The 25,242-nt window shown below is 57.6% G+C and overlaps 3 protein-coding genes across 3 annotated transcripts in view; 2 read left to right on the top strand and 1 right to left on the bottom strand.

Annotated features, from left to right (window-relative positions):
- The window catches only part of PAF1 (PAF1 component of Paf1/RNA polymerase II complex), a 2,479-nt gene extending 889 nt beyond the window's left edge, over nt 1-1,590 (bottom strand). The window contains exons 1-4 of the mRNA XM_077192867.1: nt 1,482-1,590; nt 1,238-1,267; nt 1,020-1,112; nt 83-378 (exon numbers count right to left, since the gene is read on the bottom strand). Of these exons, the coding sequence (XP_077048982.1) occupies nt 83-378; nt 1,020-1,112; nt 1,238-1,267; nt 1,482-1,531 (469 nt within the window). The 5' untranslated portion in view covers nt 1,532-1,590. The remainder of the gene's footprint in view (nt 1-82; nt 379-1,019; nt 1,113-1,237; nt 1,268-1,481) is intronic.
- Nucleotides 1,591-1,609: 19 nt separating this feature from the next.
- On the top strand, nt 1,610-3,971 carry MED29 (mediator complex subunit 29). The gene is given in 5 exon segments (XM_077193075.1): nt 1,610-1,831; nt 2,197-2,255; nt 2,362-2,446; nt 3,105-3,311; nt 3,313-3,971. Coding segments are annotated over 5 exon segments (666 nt in total). The 3' UTR covers nt 3,406-3,971.
- A 256-nt stretch (nt 3,972-4,227) lies between these two features.
- SUPT5H (SPT5 homolog, DSIF elongation factor subunit) overlaps nt 4,228-25,242 on the top strand; it is a 31,876-nt gene continuing 10,861 nt past the window's right edge. The window contains 21 exon segments of the mRNA XM_077193121.1: nt 4,228-4,361; nt 5,164-5,256; nt 7,580-7,627; nt 7,629-7,749; nt 8,204-8,269; nt 10,193-10,262; nt 11,712-11,780; nt 11,915-11,982; nt 13,102-13,130; nt 13,264-13,332; nt 14,187-14,438; nt 15,556-15,645; nt 16,714-16,784; nt 16,898-17,003; nt 20,083-20,176; nt 20,258-20,394; nt 20,471-20,626; nt 21,639-21,785; nt 23,304-23,450; nt 24,918-25,043; nt 25,133-25,217. Coding sequence (XP_077049236.1) covers nt 5,182-5,256; nt 7,580-7,627; nt 7,629-7,749; nt 8,204-8,269; nt 10,193-10,262; nt 11,712-11,780; nt 11,915-11,982; nt 13,102-13,130; nt 13,264-13,332; nt 14,187-14,438; nt 15,556-15,645; nt 16,714-16,784; nt 16,898-17,003; nt 20,083-20,176; nt 20,258-20,394; nt 20,471-20,626; nt 21,639-21,785; nt 23,304-23,450; nt 24,918-25,043; nt 25,133-25,217 — 2,026 coding nt within the window. The 5' untranslated portion in view covers nt 4,228-4,361; nt 5,164-5,181.

Below are 25,242 nucleotides of genomic sequence, written 5' to 3' on the forward strand. Positions count from 1 at the left end.
GGTGATTTTAGGGCAGTTTTTGGGGCAGTATTTGGGTGATTTTGGGGCGGTTTTTGGGGCAGGTTTTGGATGATTTTGGGGCGGTTTTTGGGGCAGTATTTGGGTGATTTTGGGGCGGTTTTTGGGGCAGTATTTGGGTGATTTTGGGGCGGTTTTTGGGTGATTTTAGGGCGGTTTTTAGGGCAGTTTTTGGGTGATCTTGGGGCGGTTTTTGGGGCAGGATTTGGGTGATTTTGGGCCGTTCTGGGGTCCTTACCCCCCGGGTCTATCCTGTAGGTGTCAGGGTTGATGAGGTCGATGGTGACCCCCAGGTCAGGCTCTGTCAGCAAATCGTGCTTGTGCTGCTTCTCCAGGGACGTGGCCTTGTACTGCACAAACCTGGGGACAGCACCCCAAAATCAGCCCCAAAAACAACCAAAACCCCCCCCAAAACCCACTGGGATCAGCCCCAAAACCCAGCCCAAAATCAACCCTAAAACTCACCCCAAAACCAGCCCCAAAACCACTGAGATCAACCCCAAATCCCACTGAGATCAACCCCCAAATCCCACCCCAAAACCCAGCCCAAAATCAGCTCCAAAATCAGACCCAAACTCAACCAGAACCCACCCCAAAATCCACCAAGATCAGCCCCAAAACCCACTGAGATCAACCCCAAATCCCACTGAAATCAGCCCCCAAACCCAGCCCAAAATCAACCCTAAAACCCACCGGGATCAGCCCCAAAACCCACTGAGATCAACCCCAAATCCCACCACGACTGGCTCCAAAACTCACCCCAAAATCAGCCCCAAAACCCACCAGGACCCCCGGGATCCCTCAGAACCCCTCCTGAGACCCTCAGAATTCCCCGCATGCCCCCCCAAGACCCCCAGATTCCCCCGGAACCCCTCAGGATCCCCCCTAGAACCCCCAGAATCCCCCCAGACCCCACAGATTTCCTCTCCGGGAGCCCCCAAAGGCCCCAGAACCCCTCATGGCCCCCCAAGATCCCCCCAGAACCCCTCAGAATTCCGTACCGGCTCTGGTCGAAGGGGTACGTGATGAACTTGGGGTCGAAGGGGATGTCCGGGAGGCTGTTGCAGAACTTGACCCGGCAAACGACCCCGGACCTGTGGGGGGGGGACTCAGGGGGTTCCGACCCGGCCCAGGGGGCCCCGAACCGCGGGGTGGCCCCAAAACCGCCCGAATTCACCCCAAAACTGGGCCGGGACCCCTCCCCCCCCGCCCCGCTCACCTCTCGGGGAGGGTCCGGTGCGAGCTCGGCCTGCGGGGAGGGGGGGGGCGCGTCATGACGTCACAGGGGATCCCCAAACGCTTTCGTGACGTCAGGGGGCACCCCGTTATTTACCCCACAGCACCGCGGGGTGACGTCACGAGGGAATCCCGTCCCACCCCCACCCCGCCCGCCACCGAGGGCGCCCCCCCCCGCTCGTCACGGCGGTCACCACCATCACGGCGGTGACGTCACGCCCCGTTACCGGTGGCCCGGTTCATCGCGCTGCGCCTGCGTCTGGATGGTGGGCGCCATCTTGGGCCGCTACTTCCGGTCCTGCGCGGCGCCTCCCGCTGGCGTCACTTCCGCCGCGCGCCGGAAGTGGCGGACAACATGGCGGCTCCTCCGCCGCCTCCGGCCGGGCCGGGCCCGGGGCCGCCCTCAGCGCCCGCGGGGCCCGGAGCGGCGGCGGGGCCCGGAGCGGGTCCGGGGCCGCCCCCGGGGGCCGCGCAGGGCCCCGCGCTGCCCGCGCAGGCCGCGACCGCGCAGGCGCAGGACTTCGATCCCGTGCAGCGCTTCCGGCTGCTGCTGCCGCAGCTGAAGGAGAGCCTGCAGGTGGGCGGGGCCTGCGACAGGGGCGGGGCTTGCCGCCGGGAATGGGTGTGGTTTGCCGCCGGGAAAGAGTGGGTTTTGCCGCCTGGATTGGGCGGGGTTTGCCGCCGGGAATGGGCGGGGTTTGCCGCCAGGAATGGGTGTGGTTTTCCTGAAGGGGCGTGTCTCTCCTGGGGGTGTCCCCCGGAAATTTGGGGGTCCCCGGGCCGGGACCCGGCGACTCCGGGGGCGTCCCTGTCCCCCTACCCCCCCATTGTCCTCCCGGTGATGTCCCCATCTGGGCTGGGGGCGCTGGGGGAGCCGCGGCTCCACCCCCTGACCCCTTCATGACCCCTCTGACCCCACCGTGACCCTCCCTGTCCCCACAGACCCTGATGAAGGTGGCGGCTCAGAACCTGGTGCAGAACTCCAGCATCGACAACGGGCAGTGAGTGACACCCCCCCGTAACCCCCAGTGCCCTCCCAGTCCCCCCCAGTCCCTCCCAGTCCCTCCCAGTCCCTCCCAGTGCTCCCAGTCTGACCAGTTCCCGCAGGAAGAGCACTGACGGGGCCCTGCAGCGCTTTGACAAGAGCCTGGAGGAGTTCTACGCCCTGTGCGACCAGCTGGAGCTCTGCCTGGTGAGAAACCCCCAAAATCACCCCAAAAATAACCCTAAAATTCACCCCAAACCCCCTGTGCGACCAGCTGGAGCTCTGCCTGGTGAGAGACCCCCAAAATCACCCAAAATCACCCCAAAAATAACCCCAAAATCCCACAAAACCCCCTGTGTGACAGGCTGGAGCTCTGCCTGGTGAGAAACCCCCAAAACCCCCCTGTAACTCCCATAAACCCCCCCCAAACCCCCTCTAACTCACCCAAATCGCCCAAAACACCCCAAAATTCTCATTTTTATCTCTCTTTCCCAGCATTTGGCCCACGAGTGTCTGGCGCAGAGCTTTGACAGCGCCAAGCCCGCCCTGGCCCCAAACCCCCCATAAGCCCCCCCCAAAACCCCCCCAAACCCACCCCAAACCCCCCGTAACCCCCTCTAGCCCCACAAACACCCAAAACCCCCAGTTTCACCCCGTTTCTCTCTCTCTTTCCCAGCGTTTGGCCCACGAGTGCCTGGCGCAGAGCTTCGACAGCGCCAAGCCCGCCCTGGCCCCAAACCCCCTGTAACCCCCATAAGCACCCCCCAAACCCCCCAAATCCACCCCAAACCCCCCGTAACCCCCTCTAGCCCCACAAACACCCCAAAATCCCCAGTTTCACCCTGTTTCTCTCTCTCTTTCCCAGCGTTTGGCCCACGAGTGCCTGGCGCAGAGCTTCGACAGCGCCAAGCACGCCCCGGCGCTGGTGCCGGCGGCGCCCAAGGCCGAGGGGGGGTCCCTGGGGGGCTCGCTGGGGGTCCCGGGGGTCCCGGGGGGCCTGGGGGGCACCGAGAGCCTGCCCTACACGCAGTACCTGCCCCTGATCAAGGCGCAGATCGCCGGCGCCAAGGAACATCCACAACGCCCTGCTCGAGGGCACCAACAAGATCACGGGCAGGCTGCCCCCGCCGGGGGGCCCTGACGGGCTTTGGGGGGTCCTGGCCTGATTTTGGGGGGTCCTGGTGGGGTCTGGGGGGTCCTGGTGGAGTTTAGGGTGGTCTTGATCTGATTTAGGGGAGTCCTAATCAGGTTTAGGGGGAGGGGGTCCTCATAGGATTTTGGGTGGTCTTGATGGGATTTGGGGAGTCCTGATCAGATCGTGGAGGGCCCTGATGGGATTTGGGGGAGTCTTGATGGGATTTGGGGGGCCCTGATGGGATTTGGGGGAGTCTTGATGGGATTTGGGGGGCCCTGATGGGATTTGGGAGGGCCTGATAGGATTTTGGGGGGCCCGATAGGGTTTAGGGGGCTCTGATCTGATTTTGGGGGGCTCTGATGGGATTTGGGGGATCCTGGTGGGGTCTGGGGGGGCCAAGACCCCCAGGACATCCCCAGTGTGGTGCTGAGGGTGGGAGAGGGGGGACTGAGGCAGAGGCTGGGCTGGTTTGGCGTGCTTTTGGGCGGTTTGGGGGAATTTGGGGGAATTTGGGGGTTTTGGGACCCCAAATCCCGGGTTGAGGAGTTTCTGGGTGAACTGTTGGAATTTTGGTAAATAAACGCGAGTTTTGTGACAGTCTTCGGCTTTTTCTGTGCATGTCGTCACGGGAGGGGAGCGTGGGAAAGGGCCTGGGACAGGTTGTGATTCGCCGTGACGTCACGGCCCGCGCGAGTGACGTCACACCACACCGCAAAAAAAAAAAAAAAGGCGCGAAAAACTCCCCGGTGCATTTTGGGCCTCTCGCGCCGCCGTCGGAGGCCGCCGAATCTCGCGAGAGGAAGGGCTGGAAGTCTCGCGAGAGCGGGGCCCGGAGCGACGCGGAGCGGCTGCGGGTCGGGACCGGAACCGGGGCCGGGAACCGCGACAGGGCCCGGGAATCGCGACAGGGCCCGGGAACCGCGACAGGAGCAGCGCCGGGAGCGGCTCAGGCGCCGGCGGAGCCAGTCCCGGAGCGGAAGGCAGCGGGTGAGGGAGGGAGGCGGCGGCGGCAGCGCTCGGCGCGGCAGCGGAGCTCTCAGAGCACCCTCAGAGCACCCCCGGAGCCCTCAGGGGGCCCTCGGGCAGCCCCGGAGCCCTCAGAGCCCTCAGATCCCCCCCAGATCCCTCAGGGCATCCTCAGAGCCCCACCCGCAGCCCTCAGAGCCTTCAGATCTGCCCGGATCCTTCAGAGCCCCCCGGAGCCCTCAGGGCAGCCCGGGAGCCCTCAGAGCGTTCTCATCCCCCTGAGGACGCTCCTTGACCCCTCAGATTCCCCCCCAGAGCCCCCCGGAGCCCTCAGGGCAGCCCGGGAGCCCTCAGAGCGTTCTCATCCACCTGAGGACGCTCCTTGACCTCTCAGATTCCCCCCCAGAGCCCCCCGGATCCCTCAGAGTTCCCCCGGATCCCCTCAGAGCCCTCTCAGAGGGTCCGCGGAGCCTTCAGGGCAGCCCGGGAGCCCTCAGAGGAGCCCTCAGGACGCCCCCAGCCCCCTCAGGACCTCACTCAGGCACTCCTTGGCCTCTCAGGACCCCTCAGATCCCTCCTTGAGCCCCACAAGGCACCCGCAGACCCCTCAGAGCCGCCCCCCAGACCTCTCAGGACCCTCCTGGATCCCTCAGGACCCCTCAGAGCCACCCCTCACACACTCCCTGTCCCCCCAGATTCCCCTCCAGACCCTCCTTGAGCCCCCCAGACCCCTCAGGACCCCCCAGATTCCCCTTCAGACCCTCCGTGAGCCCCCCAGGACCCCCCCCTCACACGCTCCTCGACCCCTGCTCGGTCCCCCCAGCCCCTGCAGGCCCCGGCCATGTCGGACAGCGAGGAGAGCAACTTCTCCGAGGAGGAGAGCGAGCGCAGCAGCGACGAGGGCGACGACAACGAGGTCAGGCCCGAGGCGCGGGGGCGATTTGGGGGGATTTGGGGTGCGTTTTGGGGGATTTTGGGGGGGGTTTGGGGGTGTTATGGGGTATTTTGGGGGGATTTTGAGGATATTTGGGGGGATTTTGCGGGGATTTTGAGTGATTTCGAGGGATGCCCTGAGGGATTTTGGGGGGATTTTGGGGTATTTGGCAGGATTTTGGGGAGTTTTGGGGGGTTTGGCAGGGATTAAGGGGGATTTTTGGGGGGGGGGCTTTGGGGGATTTCGTGGGGATTTTAGGGAGATTTTTGGGAGGATTCTGGGGGGATTTTGAAGGATATTGGGGGGGATTTTGAGTGATTTTGAGGGATACCCTGAGGAATTTTGGGGTATTTGGTGGGAGTTTGGGGATTTTTGGGGGGTTTGGCAGGGATTAAGGGGGGATTTTTTGGGGGGGCTTTGGGGGATTTCGTGAGGATTTTAGGGAGATTTTTGGGGGATTTTGGGGGGATTTTGAGGGATATTTGGGGGGATTTTGCAGGGATTTTGAGTGATTTCGAGGGATGCCCTGAGGGATTTTGGGGTATTTGCTGGATTTTGGGGAGTTTTGGGGGGTTTGGTGGGATTATGGGGGGATTTTTTGGGGGGGCATTGGGGGGGTAGGGATTTCGTGAGGATTTTAGGGAGATTCTTGGGAGGATTCTGGGGGTATTTTGGGGGTATTTTGAAGGATATTGGGGGGATTTTGAGGGATGCCCTGAGGAATTTTGGGGTATTTGGTGGGAGTTTGGGGATTTTTGGGGAGTTTGGCAGGGATTAAGGGGGGATTTTTGGGGGGGGATTTCGTGGGGATTTTAGGGAGATTTTTTTGGAGGATTTTGGGAGGGTTCTGGGGCATTTTGGGGGGATTTTGAGGGCTATTTGGGGGGAATTTTGCGAGGATTTTGAGTGATTTCGAGGGATGCCCTGAGGGATTTGGGGGTATTTGGCGGGATTTTGGGGAGTTTTGCAGGGATTTGGAGGGATTTTGGGGGTTTGGCAGGGATTTGGGGGGATTTTGGGGGGGGGGCTTTGGGGGATTTCGTGGGGATTTTAGGGAGATTTTTTTGGGGGATTTTGGGAGGATTCTGGGGGGATTTTGAGGGATATTGGGGAGGATTTTGCGGGGATTTTGAGTGATTTCGAGGGCTGCCCTGAGGGATTTTGGGGGGATTTTGGGGAGTTTTGCAGGGATTTGGGGGGGTTTTGGGGGGTTTGGCAGGGATTAAGGGGGATTTTTGGGGGGGGCTTTGGGGGATTTCGTGAGGATTTTAGGGAGATTTTTTTGGGAGGATTTTGGGAGGATTCTGGGGGGATTTTGAGGGATATTGGGAGGATTTTTGGGGGGTTTTGAGCGATTTCAAGGGATGCCCTGAGGGATTTTGGGGTATTTGGAGGGATTTTGGGGAGTTTCGCAGGGATTTGGGGGGGTTTTGGGGGGTTTGGCAGGGATTATGGGGGGATTTTTGGGGGGGGCATTGGGGGATTTCGTGAGGATTTTAGGGAGATTTTTTGGAGGATTTTGGGGGTATTTTGGGGGATTTTGAAGGATATTGGGGGGGATTTTGAGTCATTTCGAGGGATGCCCTGAGGAATTTTGGGGTATTTGGTGGAGTTTGGGGATTTTTGGGGAGTTTGGCAGGGATTAAGGGGGGATTTTTGGGGGGGGGCTTTGGGGGATTTCTTGAGGATTTTAGGGAGATTTTTGGGAGGATTCTGGGGGTATTTTGGGGGGATTTTGAGGATATTGGGGGGCTTTTGTGGGGATTTTGCAGGGATTTTGAGTGACTTTAAGGGATGCCCTGAGGGATTTTGGGGGGATTTTGGGGTATTTGCAGGATTTTGGGGAGTTTCGAGGGGGTTTTGGGGGGTTTGGCAGGGATTATGGGGGGATTTTGGGGGGGGGGGGTTTTGTGAGGATTTTAGGGAGATTTTTGGGGGAGTTTGGGAGGATTCTGGGGGGATTTTGAAGGATATTGGGGGGGATTTTGCGGGATTTTGAGTGACTTCAAGGGATACCCTGAGGGATTTTGGGGTATTTGGGGTATTTGGCAGGATTTTGGGGAGTTTCGAGGGGGTTTTGGGGGGTTTGGCAGGGATTATGGGGGATTTTTGGGGGGGGGGGTTTGTGAGGATTTTAGGGAGATTTTTGGGGGAGTTTGGGAGGATTCTGGGGGCATTTGGGGAATTTTGAGAGGATTTTGGGGGCTTTGAGTGGGATTTTGTGGGGATTTTGGGGGATTTTGGATATTGGGGGATTTGGGGGGGGATTTTGGGGGTCCCTGACCCCCCCCTCGCCCCCCCCCAGCCCGAGGAGCAGCGCGGGGGGGGCAGCGGCAAGGAGGAGCCCGAGGAGGGAGGAGGAGGAGGAGGAAGAGGAGGAGGAGGAGGAATACGATGAGGAGGAGGAGGAGGAGGAAGACGACGACCGGCCGGCCAAGAAGCCGAGGCACGGGGGCTTCATCCTGGACGAGGCTGGTGAGGGGGGCTTGGGGGGTCTGGGGGGCTTTGGGGGGTCTGGGAGGGTTTTGGGGGGGTCTGGGAGGGATTTTGGGGGTCTGGGAGGGGTTTTGGGGGGTCTGGGAGGGATTTTGGGGGGTCTGGGAGGGATTTTGGGGGGGTCTGGGAGGGTTTTGGGGGGGTCTGGGAGGGTTTTTGGGGGGGTCTGAGGGGTTTTTGGGGGGTCTGGGAGGGTTTTTGGGGGGTCTGGGAGGGTTTTTGGGGGGTCTGAGGGGCTTTGGGGGGGTCTGGGAGGGTTTTTGGGGGGTCTGGGAGGGATTTTGGGGGGTCTGAGGGGTTTTGGGGGGTCTGGGAGGGTTTTTGGGGGTCTGGGAGGGTTTCTGGGGGGTTTGGGAGGGTTTTTGGGGGGTCCGAGGGGCTTTGGGGGGTCTGGGGGTCTCCAGGCCGCTGACCCCCTCCCTTCCCCGCCCAGATGTTGACGATGAGTACGAGGATGAAGATCAGTGGGAGGATGGGGCCGAGGACATCCTGGAGAAAGGTGAGAGCCTGGGCAGGGGGCTGCAAACCCACCTGGGGGGCTGCAAACCCACCTGGGGGGCTCTGGGGAGGGGGCAGCTGAGCCCTGCATGGGGTGGGTGCCCGCTGACCCCTCCCCACATGCCCTGAACCCCTTTTCCTGCCCCAAAACTGCCCTTTCTTGCCCCAAAACTGCCCTTTCCTGCCCCAAATCCCCTTTTCCTGCCCCAAAACTGCCCCCTCCCCAAATCCCCAAATTGCCCTTTCCTTCCCCAAATCCCTTTTTCCCTAAATCCCCTTTTCTCCCCAAATCCATTTTCCCCCAAATCCCATTTTCCCCCCAACCCCTTTTTCTCCCCAAACCCCTTTTTTCCCCAAAACCCCATTTTCCCTCCAAAATCCCTTTTTCTCACCCAAATCTCTTTACCCCCCGTCCCTTTCCCCAAATCCTCATTTCCCCCCCAAACCCTTTTTACCCCTAAATCCCCTTTTCCCTAAATCCTCTTTTTTTCCCCAAATCCCCATTTTCCCCCCAAACCCATCTTTCCCCCATCCCTTTTCCCCCCAAACCCCTTTATCCCTAAATCCCCTTTTTTGCCCCCAAACCCTTTTTCCCCAAAACCTCCCTTTTTCCCCAAAATCCCCCATTTTCCCCCCAAACCCATCTTTCCCCCATCCCTTTTCCCCCCAAACCCCTTTATCCCTAAATCCCCTTTTTTCCCGCAAACCCTTTTTTGCCCAAAAATCTCCCTTTTTCCCCAAAAATCCCCATTTTGTCCCCAAACCCTTTTTCCCCAAAACCCCTCTTTTTCCCCAAAAATCCCCATTTTCTCCCCAAACCCTTTTTCCCCAAAATCCCCCATTTTCCCCCCAAACCCTTTTTGCCCAAAAACCCCCTTTTTTCTCCAAAAACCCCCATTTTCCCCCCAAACCCCTTTATCCCTAAATCCCCTTTTTTGCCCCCAAACCCTTTTTCCCAAAATCCCCGATTTTCCCCCCACCCCCCCTTTCCCCCCTCCCTTTCCCGGGGTCTCCCCTCCCCCTCCATCTCATCCGCTCTCGCCTGGGTTTTTTTCCGTTGCATTTTTTTCTTTATTATTTTCCCCCAAACCCCCGGTTTTCCCCCCCAAACCCCCGGTTTTGCTGTTGATTTGCTCCATCCTCCACCGCCACCTCCTCCTCCTCCTCCTCCTCCTCCTCCCGGGGGCAGAGGAGATCGAAGGTAAGAGCCCCCTCCCCAATTCCTGGGGCTGAGCCCCTCCCCAATTCCCAGGGCTGAGCCCCCTCCCCAGCTCCCGGAGCTGAGCCCCCTCCCCAATTCCTGGGGCTGAGCCCCCTCCCCAATTCCTGGGGCCGAGCCCCCTCCCCAATTCCCGGGGCTGAGCCCCTTCCCCAATTCCCAGGGCTGAGCCCCCTCCCCAATTCCTGGGGCCAAGCCCCTCCCCAATTCCTGGGGCCGAGCCCCCTCCCCAATTCCTGGGGCTGAGCCCCCTCCCCAATTCCCGGGGCCGAGCCCCCTCCCCAATTCCCAGGGCTGAGCCCCCTCCCCAATTCCCAGGGCTGAGCCCCCTCCCCAACTCCCGGGGCCGAGCCCCCTCCCCAATTCCCGGGGCCGAGCCCCCTCCCCAGTTCCTGGGGCTGAGCCCAATTCCCGGGGCCGAGCCCCCTCCCCAATTCCTGGGGCCGAGCCCAATTCCTGGGGCCGAGCCCCCTCCCCAATTCCCGGGGCCAAGCCCCCTCCCCAATTCCCGGGGCCAAGCCCCCTCCCCAATTCCCGGGGCCGAGCCCCCTCCCCAATTCCCAGGGCTGAGCCCCCTCCCCAATTCCTGGGGCTGAGCCCCCTCCCCAGTTCCCGGGGCCGAGCCCCCTCCCCAGTTCCCGGGGCCGAGCCCCCTCCCCAGGCCCCGCTGCCCCCGCCCACCCTCCTGTGCCTCCTCTTCCTCAGCCTCCAACATTGACAACGTGGTGCTGGACGAGGATCGCTCGGGGGCGCGCCGCCTGCAGAACCTCTGGAGGTCACCCCCTTCTTTTCCCCAATTTCCCTGTTTTTTCCCAATTTCCCCTTCTTTTCCCCCGGTTTCCCCGAGTTTTTGCTGTTTTCCCTTCCTTTTCCCCCATTTTCCCCTTGTTTTTCCCCATTTTCCCCTTGTTTTCCCCATTTTCCCCTCATTTTCCCCATTCTCCCCGATTTTTTGCTGATTTTTTTTTCCTTTTCCCCCATTTTCCCGCATTTTCCCTGGTTTTTTGGTGTTTTTCCCCCATTTCCCCCCATTCCCGCTCATTTCCCCCCTTTTTCCCCAGTTCTTCTGGGATTTTTTCAATTTCTCTCATTTCTCACCACTTCCGCCCTGTTTCCCCCATTTTCCTCCCATTTTTCCCATTTCTGGCTCATTTCTCCCCATTTTTCCCCGTTTTCACCACATTTTTCCCCATTTTCCCCGTTTTTCCCCATTTTTCCCATTTTTCCCATTTCTGGCTGATTTTCCCCGATTTTCCTGTTTCTGGCTGATTTGTCCCTTTTTTTCCCTGTTTTCACCCCGCTTTTCCCCATTTTTCTCATTTTCCATTTCTGTCTGATTTTCCCCATTTTTTTCCCTGTTTTTTCCCATTTTTCCCATTTCTGGCTGATTTTCCCCATTTTTCCCAGTCTTTTTCCCCGTTTTTTCCGGTTTTTCCCGTTTCTGGCTGATTTCTCTCCCCATTTTTTCCCCTTTTTTCCCGTTTTTCCCATTTCCGGCTGATTTCTCTCCCTTTTTTTCCCCATTTTTCCCGTTTTTCCCATTTCCGGCTGATTTCTCCCCGTTTTTCTCCCCATTTTTCCCATTTTTCCCGTTTCCGGCTGATTTCTCCCCATTTTTTCCCCCTTTTTCCCGTTTTTCCCGTTTCCGGCTGATTTCTCCCCATTTTTCTCCCCATTTTTCCCGTTTCCGGCTGACTTCTCCCCTTTTTCCCCGTTTTTCCCGTTTCCGGCTGATTTCTCCCCATTTTCCCCGTTTTTTCCCGTTTCCGGCTGATTTCTCCCCATTTTTCCCATTTTTCTCCCCGTTTTTCCCGTTTCCGGCTGATTTCTCCCCATTTTTCCCTGTTTTTCCCGTTTTTCCCGTTTCCGGCTGATTTCTCCCCATTTTTCCCCGTTTTTCCCATTTCCGGCTGATTTCTCCCCATTTTTCCCCGTTTTTCCCGTTTCCAGCTGATTTCTCCCCGTTTTTCCCTGTTTTTCCCGTTTCTGGCTGATTTCTCCCCATTTTTCCCCGTTTTTTCCCATTTTTCCCGTTTCTGGCTGATTTCTCTCCCCATTTCTCCCCATTTTTCCCGTTTTTCCCGTTTCCGGCTGATTTCTCCCCATTTTTCCCATTTTTCTCCCCGTTTTTTCCCGTTTCTGGCTGATTTCTCTCCCCATTTCTCCCCATTTTTCTCCCCGTTTTTCCCGTTTCTGGCTGATTTCTCCCCATTTTTCCCCACAGGGACCAGCGTGAGGAGGAGCTGGGCGAGTACTACATGAAGAAATACGCCAAGTCCTCGGTGGGCGAGACGTGAGTGACCCCTGAGTGACCCCCGGGTGACCCCTGAGTGACCCCCGAGTGACCCCCGGGTGACCCCGCCTGGCCCCGCCCCCCCGGCCCCGCCCCGCCCCCTGATTTTGGGGCGTTTTCCCCCGTTTCCGCAGAGTTTACGGCGGCTCCGACGAGCTCTCGGACGACATCACCCAGCAGCAGCTGCTGCCCGGCGTCAAGTGAGATTTGGGGCCAAAACCGGCGATTTTGGGGCAGAAACGGGGATTTTGGGGCAGAGACAGGGATTTTGGGGATGGGAACTGATTTGGGGACAAAAACGGGGATTTTGGGGCAGAAACGGGGATTTTGGGGATGGGAACTGATTTGGGGACAAAAACGGGGATTTTGGGGCAAAAACGGGGATTTTGGGGCTGTGGTTCTGGGAATGGGAACTGATTTTGGGGGCAAAAATGAGGATTTTAGGTCAGGACTCCCAAGAACCAGAACTGATTTGGGGGCAGAAACGGGGATTTTGGGGCTGGGAACTGATTTTGGGGCAAAAACAGGGATTTTGGGTCAGGACTCCCAAGAATCAGAACTGATTTTGGGGGCAAAAACGGGGATTTTGGGGCTGGGGTTCTGGGGATGGGAACTGATTTTGGGGAGAAAAAAGGGGATTTTGGGGCTGTGGCTCTGGGGATGGGAACTGATTTTGGGGGCAAAAATGGGGATTTTAGGTCAGGACTCCCAAGAACCAGAACTGATTTGGGGGCAGAAACAGGGATTTTGGGGATGGGAACTGATTTTGGGGGCAAAACCGGGGATTTTGGGGCTGGGGTTCTGGGAATGGGAACTGATTTTGGGGGCAAAAATGGGGATTTTGGGTCAGGACTCCCAAGAACCAGAACTGATTTGGGGGCAGAAACAGGGATTTTGGGGATGGGAACTGATTTTGGGGCAAAAACAGGGATTTTGGGTCAGGACTCCCAAGAATCAGAACTGATTTGGGGGCAGAAACAGGGATTTTGGGGCTGGGGTTCTGGGAATGGGAACTGATTTTGGGGGCAAAAATGGGGATTTTAGGTCAGGACTCCCAAGAATCAGAACTGATTTTGGGGGCAAAAACGGGGATTTTGGGTCAGGACTCCCAGGAATCAGAACTGATTTGGGGGCAGAAACGGGGATTTTGGGGCAAAAACGGGGATTTTAGGTCAGGGCTCCTGGGAATGGGAACTGAGCTGGGGGAAAAAAGGGGGAATTTGGGTCAGAATTCCTGAAAATGGGAACTGAGCTGGGGAAAAAAAGGGGGAATTTGGGTCAAACCCCCAAAATAAGGAATTTTTGTTGTCCCCCACAGGGACCCCCAATCTCTGGACAGTCAAGTGCAAGGTGGGTGCTGGGGGGGGGCACCTAAACCCCCCAAAATTTGGGGTTTGTGCCCAAAAATCCCCTCTGAGCCCAAATTGTGCCGTTTTTGCCCAAATTGTGCCGTTTTGCCCAAATTGTGCCGTTTTCACCCCAGATTGGGGAGGAGCGCGCCACGGCCATCGCCCTCATGCGCAAATTCATCGCCTACCAGTACACGGAGACGGTGAGCACTGGGGGGAACTGGGAGGGACTGGGGGGAACTGCGGGGAACTGGGAGGGACTGGGGGGGACTGGGGGGAACTGGGAGGGGAATGGGGGGGAACTGGGAGGGACTGGGGGGGACTGGGAGGGACTGGGAGGGACTGGGGGGGACTGGGAGGGAACTGGGAGGGACTGAGAGGGACTGGGAGGGACTGGGAGGGACTGGGGGGAACTGGGAGGGACTGGGAGGGACTGGGAGGGACTGGGAGGGACTGGGATTGAACTGGGAGGGACTGGGGGGAACTGGGAGGGACTGGGGGGGAACACACCTGAGCATTGGGGTCACACCTGAGCATGGGGACATTGGGGTCACACCTGTACATGGGGACACACCTGAGCAGGGTGGACACACCTGTACAGTGCGGTCACACCTGTACATGGGAACATTGTGGTCACACCTGAGCATTGGGTTCACACCTGTGCCTGGGGACACACCTGAGCATGGGGACACACCTGAGCATTGGGGCACACCTGAGCATGGGGACACACCTGAGCATGGGGACACACCTGTACATGGGGTCACACCTCTACCTGGTGACACGGAGGCCATGCTGGGCTGTCCCCAGTGTCACTCTGGTGTCACACTGGTGTCACACTGATGTCACCTGGTGTCCCTGCTGTCCCCAGCCCCTGCAGATCAAATCCGTGGTGGCACCTGAGCACGTCAGGGGTTACCTGTACGTGGAGGCACACCTGTACACACCTGTACACACCTGTATATGGGGACAATGGGATGACACTGGGCTATATTGCTGTGTCCCCAGTGTCACAGCGATGTCACACTGATGTCACAGTGATGTCACCTGCTGTCCCCAGCCTCTCCAGATCAAATCCGTGGTGGCACCTGAGCACGTCAGGGGTTACCTGTACGTGGAGGCCTACAAGCAGACGCACGTCAAGCAGGCCATCGAGGGCGTGGGCAACCTGCGCCTGGGCTACTGGAACCAGCAGATGGTGCCCATCAAGGAGATGACGGACGTGCTCAAGGTGGTCAAGGAGGTCACCAACCTCAAACCCAAGGCCTGGGTGCGCCTCAAGAGGGGCATCTACAAGGACGACATCGCCCAGGTGAGGGGGACGCACCTGGGAGGGGAAGGGACACACGTGGGAGGGGAAGGGACACACCTGGGGGATACCTGGGAGGGAGGGACAGGCATGGGGGAACAGGGGACACACCTGGGAGGGGAAGGACACACCTGGGGGACACCTGGGGGAACAGGGGACACACCTGGGAGGGAGGGACACACCTGGGGGATGCCTGGGGGAACGGGGGACACATCTGGGAGGGGAAGGACACACCTGGGGGAACAGGGGACACACCTGGAGGACACCTGGGGGAACAGGGGACACACCTGTGAGGGGAAGGGACACACCTGGGAGGGGAAAGGACGGGCATGGGGGACACCTGGGAGGGGAAAGGACACACCTGGGGGACACCTGGGAGGGAGGGACAGGCATGGGGGAACAGGGGACACACCTGTGAGGGGAAGGGACACACCTGGGGGAACAAGGGACACACCTGGGGGATACCTGGGGGAACAGGGGACACACCTGTGAGGGGAAGGGACACACCTGGGGGAACAAGGGACACACCTGGGGGATACCTGGGGGAACAGGGGACACACCTGTGAGGGGAAGGGACACACCTGGGGGAACAAGGGACACACCTGGGGGATACCTGGGGGAACAGGGGACACACCTGGGAGGGGAAAGGACACACCTGGGAGGGGAAGGGACACACCTGGGGGACACCTGGGGGAACAGGGGACACACCTGGGAGGGGAAGGGACACACCTGGGGGACACCTGGGGGAACAGGGGACACACCTGGGAGGGGAAGGACACACCTGGGAGACACCTGGGAGGGGAAGGGACACACCTGGGGGACACCTGGGGGAACAGGGGACACACCTGAGAGGGAGGGACACACCTGGGAGGGGAAAGGACACACCTGGGAGGGGAATGGACACACCTGGGGGACACCTGGGAGGGGAAGGGACACACCTGGGGGACACCTGGGAGGGGAAGGGACACACCTGGGGGAACAAGGGACACACCTGGGGCCACAGCTGGGGGCTCCGGGCTCACCTGAGGAACACCTGGGGGAACAAGGGACACAGGGACACACCTGGGGCCACACCTGGGGGCTCCGGGCTCACCTGAGGCTCCGCCGTGGATCCCCCCAGGTGGATTACGTGGAGCCCAGCCAGAACCAGATCTCCCTGAAGATGATCCCCAGGATCGACTTCGACCGCATCAAAGCCAGGATGAGCCTGGTGAGGGGGAGGGGAGGCACACCTGGGGGGGGGGGGGAGGGGAGGCACACCTGGGGGGGGGGAGGGGAGGCACACCTGGGGGGGGAGGGGAGGCACACCTGGGGGGGGGGGGAGGGGAGGCACACCTGGGGGGGGGCAGGGAGGTGCCCAGGGCGGATCCCAGTGGGGATCACCTGGGCGGATCCCTGGGCAGATCCCGGCTCAGTGGGTCCCCAGTTCAGATCCCTGCTCAGATCAGATCCCTGCTCAACTCCCCAGTCAGATCCCAGCTCAGTGGATCCCAGCTCGGATCAGATCCTCAGTCAGATCCCCCCCCCAGCAGATCCCCAATGGGATCCCAGCTCAGTGGATCCCCAGTTCAGATCCCCAAATCAGATCCTGGATCAGCAGATCCCCGCTCGGATCAGATCCCTGCTCGGTGGATCCCCATTCGGATCAGATCCCCGCTCAGATCCCCTCCCAGCAGATCCCCCAGCAGATCCCAGCTCAGTGGGTCCCCAATCAGATCCCCCCGGCAGCAGATCCCAGCTGAGATCCTCTCCCAGCAGATCCCAGCTCAGCAGATCCCTGCTCAGATCCCTGCTCAGATCAGATCCCAGCTCAGCAGATCCCAGCTAAGATCAGGTCCCCTCCCACCAGATCCCAGCTCAGTGGATCCCAGTTCAATGGATCCCCTGTCAGATCAGATCCCTGTTCAATGGATCCCCTCTCAGATCAGATCCCCACTCAGCTCAGAACCCTGCTCAGTGGATCCCATCTCGGATCAGATCCCAGCTCAGTGGATCCCCTCTCAGATTAGTGGATCCCAGCTCAGATCCCAGCTCAGTGGATCCCAGCTCAGTGGATCCCAGCTCAGTGGATCCCAGCTCAATGGATCCCCTCTCAGATCAGATCCCAGCTCGGTGGATCCCCAAATCAGATCCCCGATTAGGTCCTGGATCAGCAGATCCCAGCTCAGCTCAGATCCCAGCTCAGCTCAGATCCCAGCTCAGTGGATCCCCTCTCAGATCAGTGGATCCCAGATCAGTGGATCCCAGCTCAGATCCCCTCTCTCTCTCCCCCCCACAGAAGGACTGGTTCGCCAAACGCAAGAAGTTCAAGCGGCCGCCCCAGCGCCTCTTTGACGCCGAGAAAATCCGGTAGGGCCGGGAACGAGGGGATCCCCTGAGCCCCCCGGGACCCCCCGGGACCCCCCGAGCCCCCCTGGGACCCCCCGGGATCCCCTGGGATCCACTGACCCCCACCCCTGCAGATCCCTGGGCGGGGACGTGGCCTCGGACGGCGACTTCCTCATCTTCGAGGGCAACCGCTACAGCCGCAAGGGCTTCCTGTTCAAGAGCTTCGCCATGTCGGCCGTGGTGAGCCCAAAACTGCCAAAATCCACCCCAAAATCTGCCCCAAGGGCTTCCTGTTCAAGAGCTTCGCCATGTCGGCCGTGGTGAGCCCAAAAACGCCAAAATCCACCCCAAAATGGGCCCCAAGGGCTTCCTGTTCAAGAGCTTCGCCATGTCGGCCGTGGTGAGCCCAAAAACGCCCAAATCCACCCCAAAATGGGCCCCAAACAGCCAAAATGTGCCCCAAGGGCTTCCTGTTCAAGAGCTTCGCCATGTCGGCCGTGGTGAGCCCAAAAACGCCAAAATCCGCCCCAAAATCTGCCCCCAAGGGCTTCCTGTTCAAGAGCTTCGCCATGTCGGCCGTGGTGAGCCCAAAACTGCCAAAATCCACCCCAAAATGGGCCCCAGACAGCCCAAAATGGGCCCCAAGGGCTTCCTGTTCAAGAGCTTCGCCATGTCGGCCGTGGTGAGCCCAAAACTGCCAAAATCCGCCCCAAAATCTGCCCCAAACAGCCCAAAATGGGCCCCAAGGACTTCCTGTTCAAGAGCTTCGCCATGTCGGCCGTGGTGAGCCCAAAACTGCCAAATCCGCCCCAAAATGGGCCCCAAACAACCCAAAATGTGCCCCAAGGGCTTCCTGTTCAAGAGCTTCGCCATGTCGGCCGTGGTGAGCCCAAAACTGCCAAAATCCACCCCAAAATGGGCCTGTTCCAACCCAAAATCTGGCGCCCCGACACAAATTTGTCCGTTTGAACTGAAAATTTGCCTCCTCTACCCAAAATCCGCGGGTTTCAACCTGGAATCCTCTTTGAAGCCCAAATCCACCTTTTTGAACCAAAATCTGCCCGTTTGAACCCAAAACCCTCAGGTTTGATCCTTAAACCCCACCCCGGTCCAGCCCCAGACCCGGTTTTGCCCCAAACTGTGGGATTTTACCCCAAACCATGGGATTTTACCCCAAACTGTTTGATTTTAACCCAAACCAAGGGATTTTACCCCAAACTGTGGGATTTTGCCCCAAACTGTGGGATTTTTACCCCAAACTGTTTGATTTTACCCCAAACCATGGGATTTTACCCCAAACCAAGGGATTTTGCCCCAAACCAAGGGATTTTGCCCCAAACTGTTTGATTTTACCCCAAACTAAGGGATTTTACCCCAAACTGTTTGATTTTACCCCAAACCAAGGGATTTTACCCCAAACCCTCGGATTTTACCCCAAACCCTGGGGTATTTTGGTATTTTTACCCAAACCCTGGGATTTTCCCCCCAAACCCTGGGGTATTTTGGTATTTTTACCCAAACCCTGGTATTTTCCCCCAAACCCTGGGGTATTTTGGTATTTTTACCCAAACCCTGCTATTTTACCCCAAACCCAGATCACGGAGGGCGTCAAGCCCACCCTGTCCGAGCTGGAGAAATTCGAGGATTTTGCCCCAAACTGTTTGATTTTCCTCCAAACCCTGGTATTTTCCCCCAAACCCTGATATTTTCCCCCAAACCCTGGGGTATTTTGGTATTTTTACCCAAACCCTGGGATTTTACCCCAAACCCAGATCACGGAGGGCGTCAAGCCCACCCTGTCCGAGCTGGAGAAATTCGAGGATTTTGCCCCAAACTGTTTGATTTTACCCCAAACTGTTTGATTTTCCTCCAAACCCTGATATTTTCCCCCAAACCCTGGGGTATTTTGGTATTTTCCCCCAAACCCTGCTATTTTGCCCCAAACCCTGGGGTATTTTGGTATTTTCCCCCAAACCCTGGTATTTTGCCCCAAACCGTGGGGTATTTTGGTATTTTACCCAAACCCTGGCATTTCGCCCCAAACCGAGATCACGGAGGGCGTCAAGCCCACCCTGTCCGAGCTGGAGAAATTCGAGGATTTTACCCCAAACTGTTTGATTTTACCCAAACCCTGGTATTTTACCCAAACCCTGGTATTTTGCCCCAAACCCAGATCACGGAGGGCATCAAGCCCACCCTGTCCGAGCTGGAGAAATTCAAGGATTTTCCCCCAAACTGTTTGATTTTACCCCAAACCCTGGCATTTTACCCAAACCCTGGTATTTTACCCAAACCCTGGTATTTTACCCCAAACTGTTTGATTTTACCCAAACCCTGGCATTTTACCCAAACCCTGGTATTTTACCCAAACCCTGCTATTTTACCCAAACCCTGCTATTTTGCCCCAAATCCTGGTATTTTCCCCCAAGCCCTGGTATTTTACCCCAAACTCTGCTATTTTACCCAAACCCTGGTATTTTCCCCCAAACCCTGGGGTATTTTGGTATTTCACCCAAACCCTGCTATTTTGCCCCAAACCCTGGGGTATTTTGGTATTTTTACCCAAACCCTGCTATTTTGCCCCAAACCCAGATCACGGAGGGCGTCAAGCCCACCCTGTCCGAGCTGGAGAAATTCGAGGATTTTACCCCAAACTGTTTGATTTTACCCAAACCCTGGTATTTTACCCCAAACCCTGCTATTTTACCCAAACCCTGGTATTTTACCCCAAACTGTTTGATTTTACCCCAAACCCCTGGTATTTTACCCCAAACCCTGGTATTTTGCCCCAAACCATGGGGTATTTTGGTATTTTACCCCAAACTGTTTGATTTTACCCAAACCCTGGTATTTTCCCCCAAACCCTGGGGTATTTTGGTATTTTCCCCCAAACCCTGGCATTTTTCCCCCAAACCCTGGGGTATTTTGGTATTTTTACCCAAACCCTGCTATTTTACCCCAAACCCAGATCACAGAGGGCGTCAAGCCCACCCTGTCCGAGCTGGAGAAATTCGAGGATTTTACCCCAAACTGTTTGATTTTACCCCAAACCCTGGGATTTTCCCCCAAACCCTGGGGTATTTTGGTATTTTCCCCCAAACCCTGGTATTTTACCCTAAACCCTGGGGTATTTTGGTATTTTTACCCAAACCCTGCTATTTTACCCCAAACCCAGATCACGGAGGGCGTCAAGCCCACCCTGTCCGAGCTGGAGAAATTCGAGGATTTTGCCCCAAACTGTTTGATTTTACCCAAACCCTGGCATTTCCCCCAAACCCTGCTATTTTACCCAAATCCCGGCATTTTGCCCCAAACCCAGATCACGGAGGGCGTCAAGCCCACCCTGTCCGAGCTGGAGAAATTCGAGGACCAACCCGAGGGCATCGACCTGGAGGTGGTGACCGAGAGCACAGGTAAGGCCAGGGGAATCATCCCCAATTTCCCCAGCCCAAAGTGCCCCAAAACCACCAGAATTCACCCCAAAACCGCCGCAGGGAAGGAGCGCGAGCACAACTTCCAGCCCGGGGACAACGTGGAGGTGTGCGAGGGGGAGCTCATCAACCTGCAGGGCAAGATCCTCAGCGTGGATGGCAACAAGATCACCATCATGCCCAAGCACGAGGACCTCAAGGTGGGCAGAGCTCCGAAAACGCCCCAATTCCGGGCGGATTTTGGGGCAATAACGCCGGAATTTGGGGCTTTTCCAGGACATGCTGGAGTTCCCGGCGCAGGAGCTGCGCAAGTACTTCAGGATGGGCGACCACGTGAAGGTGATAGCGGGCAGGTTCGAGGGGGACACCGGGCTCATCGTCAGGGTGGAGGAGAACTTTGTGATCCTGTTCTCGGACCTGACCATGCACGAGGTGGGAATGGGGGGAAAACGGGGAAAATGGGAAAAAAACGGCATAAAAATGGGAAAAAACGGCATAAAAATGGGAAAAAACGGGGAAAAAATGGGAAAAAACGGCATAAAAATGGGGGAAAAGAGGATGGAGTGAGGGGAAATGGACGGGGGAGGAGAACTTCGTGATCCTGTTCTCGGACCTGACCATGCACGAGGTGGGAATGGGGGGAAAAACGGGGAAAATGGGAAAAAACGGGGAAAAACGGGGAAAAACGGGGAAAAATGAGAAAAAACGGGGGAAAAATGAGAAAAAAATGGGGTAAAACAGGGTGAAGTGAGGGGAAATGGATGGGGGAGGAGAACTTTGTGATCCTGTTCTCGGACCTGACCATGCACGAGGTGGGAAATGGGGGGAAAAACGGGGAAAATGGGAAAAAATGGGGGAAAACAGGGAAAAAATGGGGAAAATGAGAAAAAACGGGAAAATGAGAGAAAACGGCATAAAAATGGGGGGAAATGGACGGGGGAGGAGAACTTTGTGATCCTGTTCTCGGACCTGACCATGCACGAGGTGGGGAATGGGGGGAGAAACGGGGAAAATGGGAAAAAACGGGGAAAAACGGGGAAAAAATGGGAAAAATGAGAGAAAAATGGCATGGAAATGGGGGAAACTGGGATGAAGTGAGGGGAAATGGACGGGGGAGGAGAACTTTGTGATCCTGTTCTCGGAGCTCACCACGCACGAGGTGAAAAATGGGGAAAAAATGGGGAAAATGGGGAAAACCATGAGAAAAACCTGGGTGGAAATGGGGAAAACCCAGGAAATACACAGGAAAACTGGGGAAAAACGGGGGAAACCAGGAAAAACCTGTGGGAAAAACAGGAAAATGTGAAGAAAAATGAGCAAAAAAAAAGGGGAAAAATTGTGAAAAGCCGGGAAAAAGCGGCGGGAGGCGGGGACGGGGTTTTGGGGTGAAACCTGGCGGTTTTGGGGCCTCACCCAGGCGGTTTCTCCCCGTTTTGTGCCCCAGCTGAAGGTGCTGCCCCGGGACCTGCAGCTCTGCTCCGAGACGGCCTCGGGCGTGGACGTGGGGGGGCAGCACGAGTGGGGGGAGCTGGTGCAGCTGGACCCCCAAACCGTGGGGGTGATCGTGCGCCTGGAGCGCGAGACCTTCCAGGTGAGAGCCCCGAAAAAGCCCTGAAATCCTGGCCAAAATCCCCAAAAAAACCACCCCGAAATCCTGGCCAAAAACCCCAAAAAATGTCCCACAAAACGCACCCGAAATCCTGGCCAAAATCTGCCAAAAACGCACCCAAAATCCTGCCCGAAATCCCCAAAAAAACCACCCCGAAATCCTGCCCGAAATCCTGGCCAAAATCCCCCAAAAAGCGCCCAAAATCCTGGCCAAAAACCCCAAAAAAACCACCCCGAAATCCTGCCAAAATCCTGGCCAAAATCCCCAAAAAAGCACCCGAAATCCTGGCCAAAAACCCCAAAAAAACCACCCCGAAATCCTGGCTGAAATCCCCAAAAAACCACCCCGAAATCCTGCCCGAAATCCCCAAAAAATGTCCCACAAAATGCACCCGAAATCCTGGCCGAAAACCCCAAAAAAACCACCCCGAAATCCTGGCCAAAAACCCCAAAAAAGCGCCCGAAATCCTGGCCAAAAACCCCAAAAAAAACACCCCAAAATCCTGGCCGAAATCCTGCCAGAAATCCTCAAAAAAATCTGCCACAAAATGCACCCGAAATGCTGCCCGAAATCCCCAAAAAAACCCCCCCGAAATCCTGGCCGAAATCCCCAAAAATCTGCTACAAAACCCCCCCGAAATCCTGCCTGAAATCCCCAAAAAACCACCCCGAAATCCTGGCCAAAATCCCGAAAAAAATCCCCCACAAAACGCACCCGAAATCCTGCCTGAAATCCTGGCCGAAAACCCCAAAAAAATCTGCCACAAAAGCACCCAAAATCCTGCCTGAAATCCCCCAAAACATCTCTGTACCCCAGCTCTGTACCATCAGCTGTACCCCAGGTGTGTCCAGGTGTGTCCAGGTGTGTCTCAGGCTGTCCCAGCTGTACCCAGGTGTGCCCCAGGTGTGTCCCTGGTATCTCAGGTGTGTCCTGGCTGGTCCCAGTCAGTCTCAGGTGTGTCCCAGTCAGTCCCAGCTGTACCCAGGTGTATCCCAGTCAGTCCCAGGTGTACCCAGCTGTACCCAGGTGTACCCAGGTGTGCCCCCGTGCCCCCAGGTGCTGAACATGTACGGCAAGGTGGTGACCGTGCGCCACCAGTCTGTCCCAGGTGTGTCCCAGTCAGTCCCAGCTGTACCCAGGTGTACCCAGGTGTATTCCAGGTGTGCCCCAGGTGTACCCAGGTGTACCCAGGTGTGCCCCAGGTGTACCCAGGTGTATCCCAGGTGTGCCCCAGGTGTATCCAGGCTGTCCCAGGTGTATCCTGGCTGGTCCCAGTCAGTCCCAGCTGTACCCAGGTGTACCCAGGTGTACCCAGGTGCGTCCCCGTCCCCCCAGGTGCTGAACATGTACGGCAAGGTGGTGACCGTGCGCCACCAGTCAGTCCCAGGTGTGCCCCAGGTGTACCCAGGTGTGCCCCAGCTGTACCCAGGTGTACCCAGGTGTACCCGGGTGTGCCCCAGGTGTACCCAGCTGTACCCAGGTGTGTCCCCGTGCCCCCAGGTGCTGAACATGTACGGCAAGGTGGTGACCGTGCGCCACCAGGCGGTGACGCGCAAGAAGGACAATCGCTTCGCGGTGGCGCTGGACTCGGAGCAGAACAACATCCACGTCAAGGACATCGTCAAAGTCATCGACGGCCCCCACTCCGTGCGTCTGGGGCAGATTTGGGGCATTTTGGGGAGATTTGGGGCATTTTGGGTCATTTTGGGGGAGATTTGGGGCATTTTGGGGGAGATTTGGGGGATTTGGGGGGCAGAACAACATCCACGTCAAGGACATCGTCAAAGTCATCGATGGCCCCCATTCTGTGGGTTTGGGGGACATTTGGGGCATTTTGGGGAGATTTGGGTCATTTTGGGGTGATTTGGGGCATTTTGGGGGGTTTGGGGGGGCAGAACAGCATCCACGTCAAGGACATCGTCAAAGTCATCGACGGTCCCCACTCCCTGGGTTTGGACAGATTTGGGGGAGATTCGGGGCAGATTTGGGTCATTTTGGGGTGATTTGGGTCATTTTGGGGTGATTTGGGTCATTTTGGGGTGATTTGGGGCATTTTGGGGCAGGTTTGGGTCATTTTGGGGCAGGTTGGGTCATTTTGGGGCAGGTTTGGGGGGGCAGAACAGCATCCATGTCAAGGACATCGTCAAAGTCATTGACGGCCCCCATTCTGTGGGTCTGGGGCAGATTTGGGGCATTTTGGGGCAGGTTTGGGGGGTTTGGGGCAGGTTTGGGCCCTTTGGGGGAGATTTGGGGCATTTTGGGGCAGGTTTGGGTCATTTTGGGGCAGATCTGGGGCATTTTGGGGGGCAGAACAGCATCCACGTCAAGGACATCATCAAGGTCATCGACGGCCCCCATTCCGTGGGTTTGGGGCAGATTTGGGGCATTTTGGGGCAGGTTTGGGTCATTTGGGTCTCACTCTGGTTTTGGGGAGTCTCACCCTGATTTTGCAGGGTCTCACCTGTTAATTTGGGGGGCTTCTCACCCCGATTTTGGGGCTTCTCACCCTGATTTTGGGGGTTCTCACCCCGATTTTGTCTGCACAGGGCCGCGAGGGCGAGATCCGGCACCTGTTCATTTGTGGGGGTTTCACTGAGGAATTTTGGGGATCTCACCCCGATTTTGGGGATCTCACCCTGATTTTGGGGTTCACCTGATTAATTGGGGGGTTAATTTGGGGTTCTCACCCCGATTTTGGGGGGGGTTCTCACCCCTCCCTGGCTGCGCAGGGCCGCGAGGGCGAGATCCGGCACCTGTTCATTTGTGGGGGTTTCACTGGGGAATTTTGGGGGATCTCACCCTGATTTTGGGGTTCACCTGATTAATTGGGGGGTTAATTTGGGGGTCTCACCCTGATTTTGGGTGTTCTCACCCCGATTTTGGGGCTTCTCACCCCGATTTTGGGGGTTCTCACCCCGATTTTGGCCGCGCAGGGCCGCGAGGGCGAGATCCGGCACCTGTTCATGTGTGGGGGTTTCACTGAGGAATTTTGGGGGATCTCACCCTGATTTTGGGGGTCTCACCCTGATTTTGGGGTTCACCTGATTAATTGGGGGGTTAATTTGGGGGTCTCACCCCGATTTTGGGGTTCTCACCCCGATTTTGGCCGCGCAGGGCCGTGAGGGCGAGATCCGGCACCTGTTCCGCGGCTTCGCCTTCCTGCACTGCAAGAAGCTGGTGGAGAACGGGGGCATGTTCGTGTGCAAGACGCGGCACCTGGTCCTGGCGGGGGGCTCCAAGGTCAGGCCCCCCCTCCCCGGCGCCCCCCCCCCCCAATTTTCCCCGTTTTCCCCCTTTTTCCCCCCATTCCAACGCCGCTTTCCCGCCAGCCTCGGGACGTCACCAACTTCGCCATGTGCGGCTTCGCGCCCATGTCCCCCCGCATCAGCAGCCCCATGCACCCCAGCGGGGCCGGTGAGTGCTTTGGGGAGGGGTCCTG

This window comes from Agelaius phoeniceus, chromosome 36 (assembly GCF_051311805.1).
Source record: "Agelaius phoeniceus isolate bAgePho1 chromosome 36, bAgePho1.hap1, whole genome shotgun sequence".
NCBI classification, from domain to species: Eukaryota; Metazoa; Chordata; class Aves; order Passeriformes; family Icteridae; genus Agelaius; species Agelaius phoeniceus.